Here is a 10,968-nt window from a genome sequence, read left to right as displayed (position 1 = left end):
AATCAATACACCACAGTCCCTCAGTCAAAAAATGTCCCAAATATTTAACCATTTTCTCTACCATTTGCCCTTTCTTTTTTTTCAGATACTCAAAGCTGCTTTTTCGCCTGAAAATGAAGCCATTTCACAGAGGCTTCCTCTCCCTCTTCTCCTTGTTTTTCTGACTTGATCAAGTCATCCACATCCTGCATTAAGCCAGTCCCTGGGGGTGAGGTCAATTCCTTTGATGTTTCCTGCAAGGCTTGCCCCAGTCAGGCCGGTGCTTCCATGCATCCCTGCAGAAGGACCGTCCATGTCTTGAGCATTTTCCCTTCTACCTCTTGTTGCCAGCCCAAGGCAGAATTCTGTTTGCATCCTCTGGAAGTGGGCAGATCCCCAGAAAGCATCTTTTGCATCAAGTTGTGAATGGCAGCAGTGTGAGGAGGGCCCCTGGTTGAGGATGGTGTAAGGATCTGAGAGTGTGGGGTGCCTCGGTTTCATCATCTCATTTCTTCTTCTTGGGTCCTGCAGCATTCTGTGGATTCCATTGGATTTCTTGTTTGGCAGGATAGGAGCATTCTAGGGAGCCATCCCTGGCTCCCCAAGCCGTGCCTTGAGCAGGACTCACAGACAGGCTGTGAGCCCTTCCTTCCCTCCCTTGGAACAGGGGATTGCTTTTGGACACCTCTTGTCCTGGTTGCTTGAGGGAAATTTGGAGAGGCTCCATATCTAATTTTGCCAATTTCCCTGGGGCTGCCGACACTTGTGGGTTCACTTCAGCCTAGGCTCTGCCAGACATTTGACACAGAGGTACAACAGAACCAGCCTCTGTATCACCTTTTGCAACATTAATTTGCATTCCCAATTTAGCCATCGAATCCCTTCCCAGTAAATTACAATCACAATTGTGAGCAAATAAAGATTCCTGCATTTCAAACCTATGCCCCACATCTGCTAATAGTGGCTGAATAAAACACACCCACTCATCTTTCCCACTTAGTGCCTTAATAACTTAAATATTCCCTAGCACCTTTAGGCATAAGATTCTGAGTGGATGGAGAGGCCCCTGTGTCCATCAGGAAAGGTCTCCTCTGGATCCAGAGCCACCCTGGATGTTCCCAAGGGCTGCAGTGTGGTGGGTCCCTGGTGGAATGGGAGCTGTGAGACCGCTGAGAATCCGTGTCCATCAAGGGCTGGACTTGCTGGTGCTGAGGGTGCTCCTGTCTGTGCTTGCAGTGTCCTTGTGCCCTGCAGCTGGAAGGCTGATTCCTTGCCAGGGGCTGTTTGGGTGGGCTGTCCCCTGGCCAGGAGGGCAATGCCTGTGCCAGGTGCTTGTGATCCTTAAAAGATCATCTGGATCCTTGCAGGTCTAATCCCCATTTCTGAGCTGTTCCTTCCTGGTGCTGGCTGTGCTGAGGCTCCCCTCCCCAGCCCGTATCCCAGAGCCGGTCCCTGTCCTGCCGCAGTGTCCAAAGGCGGCCCCCCCGGCGGGCAGGGCCGGCAGCTCCACGGGGCCGGGCAGCGGCCGGGGCGTCCCGCAGCCTCCTGGGGGCCGGGGGCCACTGCCGGCCCTGCCCGGGGGGTGCTGGGGTCAGGCAGCGCCCGGCGCTGAGCCCCGGCTGCCCCACAGCCCCGGCCCGGCCCCACAGCTCCCCACAGGCCCCCAGCCCGTGCTCCCGGTGCCGCAGCTCTGCGCCCGCTCCTGCCGCTCCCAGCTCAGAGAAACCCCCTGAAATCCTCACCTCCTTCTTTTCCTGTCCTGGAAAACTGGGATACAAAGGATCCGATGATAAGAGCCTTCTGAAAAACATCCCAATCCTCAGTGGTTTTCTCTTCCTCTTCTTTTCCATCATCCTGTTTCTTACCCCATAGATTGCTCCTGCTGCTTCTTGCCTTAAGCACATTCCTGCACACTCCCCTTCAGCCAATCCCTTCCCAGCACACCAACACCATCCATCCCCTCTTGTCTAAATCCCTTCTGGACTTCGCTTATTGCCCCCCTGGGTGTCCGTGTCCTTAATTCCCTCTGGGAGAACGTGCAAACGACCTCCACATGCTCCCAAGGGAGCCTTGAGAGATATTTTGGGATCCTCATCCCTTTTGCTGGGACCCCATTCTGGCTTTCCCTTTTGTCCCCTCCCTGGGTGCCCTGCCATGTTTACTCCCCGAAGATGCCACTGGAGTCACTGCTGAGATTTTCAGTGCTCTCTCCCTGCCGACTCTTGAGAGCCCCCCTGATCCGTCCCTCGTCTGTCTCCTGCTCACTCTCGGGTACCCAATCAATCCCCGGTGCCGCCGCCAGCCGAGGGAGCCGATCCCCCAAACTGGGTGAGGCACCTTCAGCTGCACTCAGTGCCCGCCGGCCCGGACGGTGGAAGGAATTGCGGAGGAGCCCCAAGGTGTGTGGAAAAATTGACATCCCCAGAGGTTTCTGTCCACAAGGAAGACAGAGGAGTCCTGTAACAGTAATTTCATTTATAAAAAAGGGAGAGGCCATGGGATAATTTCCATGGTGTCTCTCCTGTTTTTGGCAGACACAGCCTCCTTTTCATCCTAATTTTCTTGGTCACATCTCCCTCTCCCTTTCCCCTTTGGCTGAAGTCCTGGAGAGGTACAGACTTCCCAATGCACCTCCTACATACCCCCTTAATATGCACCCCACTTTTGTATAGCTAACGATATTGATGGCTGCGTTAAGTCTTTGTTGTTCTTCTGGAAGTTGATGAATTTAGCAGGACCTTGGCTGAGCAGCAGTCTGTGTCATCAATTCATAACATTTATGCAACTGATGGCTCCTCCTGTCACTTCCTTATGTCCACGTCCCTGGCCCTATGTGCCGTGAGGTTGACGGGATCAGTTTGTAAAGAGCCTTTGTTGTTGTTCCTTTGCTGGGGTTCCCCCGTTTTGGGGCCATCCCCCCTGGAGCAGGGTGTCCCCCCTTGGTGCAGGCGCAGGGCTCAGGCAGGGCTGAGGCAATCAGAGCGCGCGGCGCTGATGACTCATCAGTGTCCAGGCAGAGCCGCAGCTGCCAGCGTTCCCCAGCTGGAGCCCAGCTGCGCCCCTCCCCCCCGGGCCTTGGCGCCCCCCTTGAGGGGAATTTGGGGAGGTGGGAGGGGGGAGCGCCAAGGCCGGGCCCCCCCGCGCTGTGGTGGCGGGAGCGGCTGCAGTGGGGAGCGAGTGCGGGCGGAAGCGGCCGAGAGCCCAGCGCTGCCCCAGGCCAAGCTGGCCCAGCTCCATCCGTGCCCCTGCGGTGGGATGCTGTGGGACTGGGGGGGAAGAGGGAGGCGGCAGTGGGTGCTGGGCCTGGGGGCAGGAGGAGAAGGGAAGGAGAAGCAGGGCTGATGAACAAAATGGTCAAAATATCTATCTCGGGTTTTACAGAAGAAGGAGGAAGAGGAGTGTGAGCAAGAGTTGGGACACAGGAGGAGAAGGAGGAGCAGGAAGAGGAAGCAGCACAAGGTTCCACCCTCCCTGTATGTGCAGTTCCAGGAGTGTTGCCCTGCCCACCGTCAGCAGGTGACTGGACAGAGAGATCCATGATTTTGATGGGGCTGAATCTTGGTGTTTCTGAGATTTATTGGGATAAATGTTGCTGGTTTGCTTTTTTGCAGGGGCTGAATCTTTCTGTTCTGGAGGGAGTTTTGCCTGAATTTGGTGTTTGGGTAGCTTTTGATCTTTGTTTTGATGTTTGGAGGATGTTTGGGCTTGGTGTTTTAGAGATTCTTACATACACAAGATCCCCAATGACTTTCTGAGATGAACTTGGGCAAGGAGCAAACCCCAGCCCAAGGCGCTCTCCTCTCTTTTTTTCCTCCTAACCAGGAATTTTCCTTCCCAAACCGTGTCCAGATGGAAGAGAAGGAGGAAAAGCCCTGGAGATCCCGCACGAGGAGGGGCTGCAAACCCAGCCCAGGGAGCTGCAAGGAGGAAAAATCCCCCCAGTGCCAGGAACACGGCCAGAGATCCAGCCAGAGCTCAGAGGTGGGGGAGAAGCCCCACAAGTGCTTGGAATGTGGGAAGGGCTTCAGGTGGAACTCTGAGCTGCTCCAGCACCAGAGGATCCACACTGGGGAAAAGCCCTATGAGTGTGGGGAATGTGGGAAGAGCTTCAGCCGGAGCTCCAGCCTTTGGAAACACCAGAGGATCCACATGGGGGAACGACCCTATGAGTGTGGGAAATGTGGGAAGGGCTTCAGAGAGATCTCTAACTTGATGACACACCAGGTGATCCACACAGGGGAACGGCCCTACACCTGCTTGGAATGTGGGAAGAGCTTTGGGCAGAGCTCTGGCCTGAGAACACACCAGCTCATCCACACTGGGGAGAGGCCCTACGAGTGTCCCGAGTGTGGGAAGAGGTTTCAGACCAGCTCCAATGTCCTCAGACATGAGCGGATTCACACAGAGGAGAGGCCCTTCCGCTGCCCCGACTGCGGGAAGAGCTTCAAGCACAACTCCCACCTCACCGTCCACCGGCGCATCCACACTGGGGAGAGGCCCTACGAGTGTCCCCAGTGTGGGAAGAGCTTCCCCAGGAGATCTAACTTAGCCCGACACCAACGGAGGCACCAGTAAGGGAAGCCCTGCGAGTGCCCCGAGTGCGGGAAGAGCTTCGTGCGCTGCTCCAGCTCCATCCCCCATGGGAGGATCGGCGTTGGATGATCCCCAGTGACCCCCGTTGGGCAGAGCCCTGGTGATCCGTGGTCCTGGTGATCCGTGTTGGGAAGACACCTGGCTGGGAGGCTCCACATCTTCCTGGCTCCCTGTGGGCACCTGGATGAAATCAGGGGAATGAAAATCCAACAGGATACAGAATGACAATGGGAATTGTTGACTTTCAGTCCTCAAGAACCTTTTGCCTCAGGAGCTGTGTGGGCAGAGAAAAGGGGGTGACACCGAGCTTGGGGGGCCCAGAGGGGAGCACACAGGCTCTGTGGCGGGGGAGGAAATGACCCCTGGGATCCCCCCTTCTACCTTCCTGCACAGGCAGAATCCGAGCCCCAGCACCAGGAAGACAAAGCCCAACATGGATTCCCCGATCCCCTCGGCATCTTGCTGTGGGTGGCGTTTCATGGCATCCCTGGGGCATCTGCAAAATACAGGACCTCCAAAACCTTTCACAGACACCCCAAGCCCCTCCAAGCACCCTCCCAGTCTCCCCCAGTCCACCCAGGACCCTCTGAAACCTCCTTTGGAGTCACTAATTTTAAACAATTAAGAATTTTAGAAAAATTGGAGATCTTAGCTAGAGATAGGCCTTGCTGGAATTAGTTAGAGTTAATGATTAAGTGAGAAGCAGGATTTGAGATAATGAATCTCGGACTCAGGTAAAAAATTACTTGTCACTGTATGTTTGTTCAGCTGTGCTTATAATGAGAAAAGAGAAACTGATCAATGGGTTCAGGAAGATCACAGACCTTACATCTGGAAACCCATTTAAACGTCACAAGGGAGGAAACTGGAGTTGTACCAAATGTCATTTGTAATGTCAACCATTGTAAAGGTAGACAGGTGAGAGTGAGGAAGAGGGGTTTTCCTTCATCTCTTGATGACCCTGCCTCACCAAAACGACCCCCTCTTCAAATTACACAGCCAACAACGCAGGTGTAATGACATTTTAAACTGATTACCATGCATTTTAATCCAAAGTGGAGCACGGGAGGTGTTAACATTATACTTATGTATTAGTATTTTGGATATTTAAGACTTTTGTAAATAAATAGACACTGGAATCTTTTGTCAACTTGCAGTGTGTATTAAGGGGTGACTCCTGCACTCGCCCAGTGCTGTGATTAAACATCCACTTTGTAACTTTAAACTGTTGGAGAGGTTTTTTGTCCATTAACAGATTGATGTTGATACTGGATCAATATCACTATTTTGGTAAATCACTGCCAGTCTCTTCCCAGGCTCCCCAGGACCCACCAGAGTCCCTCCTGTTCCTCTCAGGATCCCACAGCCCCCTCCCAATTTCTCCCCACTGCCCCAGGACCCCCAAACCCTCTCCCAGTCCCTTCCCAGCCCCACCAGGACTCATCAGGAACCCTCCCAGTCTCTTCCCAGCACAACCAACCTCATCCCAATCCCTGCTTTCCAATGCCCAATCTCCTTCCAGCTCCTCCTGTTACCTCTGTCTCTCTTTTCTTTGCCTCCTTTGGGCTCTGTTCTCTGTGGATATATCTTTTCTCTAGTCACTCAGCCTTCTCTGGGCTGAATTCGCTGTAGATACAGCTTTCTATAGTCTCCCAGCCTCCTCTGGGCTGAACTTTCTGTGAATACAGCTTTCTATAGTTCCCCAGCCTTCTCTGGGCTGAATTTTCTGTGAATACAGTTCTCTAATTCCCCAGCCTCCTCTGGGCTGAATTCTTCTGGGATCCTCCCTCGTGGGGAGTTCCACTTATCTCAATTCTCATTATTTGAAGTAAACTCTCGAGCTCGTTAGAATCTTGTTTCTCGTGTTTATTGTAGGATCCTTACAAAACTTAACAGGTCTCTCTAGGCTGGTTACAAGGTTAATCTTTGCAATTTGGTACATTTCTTTCTTCTGATGGTACAAACAAGGCCTTGTGGCACACTTCATGTCTGATACACAAAATGGCCCCGAACTACGCAGCTCTTTTATCTTTATACCTATTTTTATCCAATTAACAATAGGCACGTATATTATTTTTCTTAATGACCCAATGACCCATCACCTTTGTGATGCACTGCGGCATTTTCTATCCAATTACTAACTACTACCCAAAAACCTCTAGGAAAAGAACATGAAGAAGAAAGAAGAAGGACAAGAGACAACACCTTAAATCCTCCATCTTGTCTCCTGTTCTCTAAACTACTTTTTCACCCAGTGATTTAAGAAGCTTTCTAATCTACACACCTACCTTTCTTATCTAACTTTAACATTTGTTTTCATGTATCACTATGAAAACATGCTCATGAATTTCATATAATATGAAATTCAGTGTTCTCTTGAATCCCAGAACTAAACATTAAAAGCAAGGGCACACAGTCTGTATTTCAGACTCCAACACCGGGAACACCCTAAACCTCCATTCCCGGGCAGGGGAACCCCCCTGAGTCCCATTTTGGGTCCTGTGACCCCCCTCAATCCCCTTTCCCAGCACCGGGACCCACGTGTACCCCCTCATCTGGAACCGGCACCCCCCTGAACCCCGATTCCCGGGCATTCGGCTTTTCCCAGACCCGAGACCCGCCCTTTTCCTCGGCTTTTGGATCCCCGGATCTCCCAAATTTCGGTCTCCACCCCGTTTTCCACTCCCGCCGCTTCCAGAAACGGGGTCCTAGAGGGTCCCAGGGGTCTCGGGGGTCTCAGCAGGGATCATATGGGATCCGGATGAACTCCCTGGAATTCCCCTTTCCCCGCGTCCCGTCCCCCCACCGCGTTCCCTCGGTCACTTTCTCTTTCCCGTCTCCCAAACTGCGTCCCCGGGATCCGCCCGCCTCTCCCCGCCCCAGCCCCCCTTTCCCGTCACCCAGGGACCCCCTGGACCCCCATTCCTGCCTTTCCCAGCTGCCAGACCCCGCTCTCCTCAACCCCAGGGACCCCTGGGCCCCCTTTCGTAGTCACAGGGACTCCCTGGATCCCCCATCGCGCCTCTCCCAGCCCCTTCCTTGAACATTGGACCATTCCCGGCTCTCCTGGTTCCGCTTCCTGACCTTTGGACGCCCCCAGACCCCCAAATCTCTGCGTCCCCCCAGTTCTCCACCCCCTGCGCGTCCTGTGGGGGGGTCCTGGGTGATCCCAGGGGGGATTCAAGGGAATTCCCAGGGTTTCCTCTGTCCCCTCCCCGCGCTCTCCCGGTCACTTTCGCATCTCTCAAGCTGCGGCCCTGGGATCTGCTCGGGGACCGGGGATTGCCCCCGGCACCGGGACCCCCCTGAGCCGCAATTCCTGGGCACCGGGAACCCCTGCACTTCCATTTCCGGGCGAACCCCCCTTCCTGGGCACAGAGACCCCCTTGAACGTTCATTTCGGGGCACCGGGCCCCCTGTACCCCCTTCCCCGGCCCCGAAAACCCTGCACCCCCTTATCTGGAACCTGGAACCCCCTGAACCCCCATTCTCGGGCACGGAAACCTCCCGGAACCCCCATTTCTGGGCACCGGGACCCCCCATTTTCAGGCACCGGGACCCCTTGAACACCAGAACATAGGAGAGACCGCCCTCAACCCCATTTCCTGGGCACCGGGACCCCCTGAACCCCCATTCTGCTGCATCAGGACCCCCTAAGGCCCCCATTCCTGGCAAAGGGAACCCCCCCTGCACCCCCTTTCCCAGCACCGGATCCCCACCACGCCATTATCTGGTACCGGGACCCCCTGAACCCCGATGACCAGGAAGGGACCTCCACCCGAACCCCATTTCCTGGGCACCGGGATCCCTCTGCATCTCCTTATGCAGCAGCGGGACACCCCTGTACCCCCATATCCAGCACGGGGATCCCCCTGCAGCCCCATATCCAGCACCCCCCACCCCCTTTCCCGCCCCTCCCCCTCTCGGAGACCCCAGCCCCCACTTTTCCTTGACCCCGGGACCCCCTGAACCTCCGTTCCTGGGCATGGGGACCCCCTGCACCCCCTTCTCCGGGACTGAAACCCCCCTCCTGGACCCCCTTCCCGTGTTCTGGGACCCCCCGCCCCCCGTTCCCGGCCATTCCGCCCTTCCCAGACCCCCGAGCCGCCCTTTTCCTTCACCTTTGCACCCCCAGATACCCAAATTTCCGTCTCCACCCCGTTTTCCACTCCCACCGCTTCCCGAAACGGGGTCCCAGTGGGTCCCAGGGGTCTCGGGGAGTCTCAGCAGGGATCCAATGGGATCCAGATGAACTCCCTGGAATTCCCCTTTCCCCCCGTCCCCTCCCCCCACCGCGTTCCCTCGGTCACTTTCTCTTTCCCGTCTCCCAAACTGCGTCCCCGGGATCCGCCCGCCTCTCCCAGCCCCAGCCCCCCTTTCCCGTCACCCAGGGACCCCCTGGACCCCCATTCCTGCCTTTCCCAGCTCCCAGACCCCGCTCTCCTCAACCCCAGGGACCCCTGGACCCCCTTTCGTGGGCACAGGGACCCCCTGGATCCCCCATCGCGCCTCTCCCAGCCCCTTCCTTGAACATTGGACCATTCCCGGCTCTCCTGGTTCCGCTTCCTGACCTTTGGACGCCCCCAGACCCCCAAATCTCTGCATCTCCCCAGTTCTCCACCCCCTGCGCGTCCTGTGGGGGGGTCCTGGGTGATCCCAGGGGGGATTCAAGGGAATTCCCAGGGTTTCCTCTGTCCCCTCCCTGCGCTCTCCCGGTCACTTTCGCGTCTCCCAAGCTGCGGCCCCGGGATCTGCCCGTGGACCGGGGACTGCCCCCTGCACCGGGACCCCCCTGAGCCGCAATTCCTGGGCACCGGGAACCCCTGCACTTCCATTTCCGGGCGAACCCCCCTTCCTGGGCACAGAGACCCCCTTGAACGTTCATTTCGGGGCACCGAGACCCCCCTGTACCTCCATCTCCAGCCCCGAAAACCCCTGCACCCCCTTATCTGGAACTTGGAACCCCCTGAACCCCCATTCTCGGGCACGGAAACCTCCCGGAACCCCCATTTCTGGGCACCAGGACCCCCCTGAACCTCCATTTTCAGGCACTGGGACCCCTTGAACCCCGGAGCATGGGAAGGGACACCCCTGAACCCCATTTCCTGGGCACCGGGACCCCCTGAACCCCCATTCTGCTGCACCAGGACCCCCTAAGGCCCCCATTCCTGTGAACCGGAACCCCCTGCACCCCTTTCCCAGCACTGGATCCCCACCACGCCACTATCTGGCACCGGGACCCCCTGAACCCCGATGACCAGGAAGGGACCCCACTCCCCGAACCCCATTTCCTGGGCATCGGGACCCCTCTGCATCCCCTTATGCAGCACCGAGACCCCGTGAACCCCCATTCCGCTGCACCAGGACCCCCGTGCACCCTTGTACCCGGGACTGGAGCCCTCCCAAACCCTCCATCCTCGCACACCGGGACCCCCCTGTACCCCCATATCCAGCACGGGGATCCCCCTGCAGCCCCATCTCCAGCACCCCCCACCCCCTTTCCCGCCCCTCCCCCTCTCGGAGACCCCAGCCCCCACTTTTCCTTGACCCTGGCACCCCCTGAACCTCCGTTCCTGGGCATGGGGACCCCCTGCACCCCCTTCTCCGGGACTGGAACCCCCTCCTGGACCCCCTTCCCGTGTTCTGGGACCCCCCCGCCCCCCGTTCCCGGCCATCCCGCCCTTCCCAGACCCCCGAGCCGCCCTTTTCCTTCACCTTTGCACCCCCAGATCTCCCAAATTTCTGGGTCCCCCCAGTTCTCCACACCCAGCGCTTTCTCAAGCGGGGTCCCAGGGGGCCCCAGGTGGTTCCCAGAGGGCTCCAGGGCGGCCGCAGCGGGGATCCAGAGGGATCCAGTGGGATCCAAAGGGATTCTCTGGAATTCCCCCGTCCCCTCCCCCCAGCCCCGCCTCGGGCTCGTCCTCTTCCGCGTCCTAACCTGAGAACCCGGGATCTGCCCGGCGCCCGGTGACGTCACTGACACACCGGGCTGCCATTGGCGAGCAGTAAATAGCGGCGCCAATGGCGGGGCAGGAGGCGGCTCTGTGGGCGGGGCCAAAGCTGTGGGCGGGAGGGACCAGAGCTGTGCCCGGGGCCGCAGCGGAGCAGCGCGATGGGTCCAGCGCTGCCTCTGGGGCTCCTTTTGGGGCTCCTCTTGGGGCTGCAGGGGATCCTGGGGGACCCGGGCGGCCCGCCGAGAGGTGAGTGGGACCCCCCGAATCCGGGACCACCCTGAACCGCAATTCCCGGACACCGGGACCCCCCTGAACTTCGCTTTCCGGGCACCGGTTACACCCTAAACTTCCATTCCCGGGCAGGGGAACCCCCCTGAACCCCATTTTGGGTCCTGTGACCCCCTTCAATCCCCTTTCCCAGCACCGGGACCCCCGTGTACCC

The 10,968-nt window shown here is 57.4% G+C and overlaps 3 protein-coding genes across 3 annotated transcripts in view; all 3 read left to right on the top strand.

The window, feature by feature from the left end:
- The first annotated feature begins 2,027 nt into the window (after positions 1–2,027).
- Positions 2,028–5,775, top strand: LOC131588561 (zinc finger protein 239-like). The gene is made up of 3 exons (XM_058857500.1): positions 2,028–2,378; positions 3,591–3,641; positions 3,829–5,775. Exons 1-3 carry the CDS (start codon positions 2,151–2,153, stop codon positions 4,552–4,554), a joined length of 1,005 nt encoding a protein of 334 aa, XP_058713483.1. The 5' UTR covers positions 2,028–2,150; the 3' UTR covers positions 4,555–5,775.
- LOC131588634 (zinc finger protein 239-like) overlaps positions 3,346–10,968 on the top strand; it is a 156,736-nt gene continuing 149,113 nt past the window's right edge. Inside the window, exons 1-2 of the mRNA XM_058857593.1 lie at positions 3,346–3,495; positions 3,591–3,641. The gene's annotated coding sequence lies outside the window, so the exon portion shown is untranslated. The remainder of the gene's footprint in view (positions 3,496–3,590; positions 3,642–10,968) is intronic.
- Positions 10,662–10,968, top strand: part of LOC131588553 (class I histocompatibility antigen, F10 alpha chain-like) — a 31,185-nt gene continuing 30,878 nt past the window's right edge. Inside the window, exon 1 of the mRNA XM_058857485.1 lies at positions 10,662–10,772. Coding sequence (XP_058713468.1) covers positions 10,685–10,772 — 88 coding nt within the window. The 5' untranslated portion in view covers positions 10,662–10,684. The remainder of the gene's footprint in view (positions 10,773–10,968) is intronic.

This window comes from Poecile atricapillus, chromosome 26 (genome assembly GCF_030490865.1).
Source record: "Poecile atricapillus isolate bPoeAtr1 chromosome 26, bPoeAtr1.hap1, whole genome shotgun sequence".
NCBI classification, from domain to species: domain Eukaryota; kingdom Metazoa; phylum Chordata; class Aves; order Passeriformes; family Paridae; genus Poecile; species Poecile atricapillus.
The sequence above is the reverse complement of the archived record's forward strand: the minus strand, read 5'-3'. Positions and strand labels throughout refer to the sequence as shown.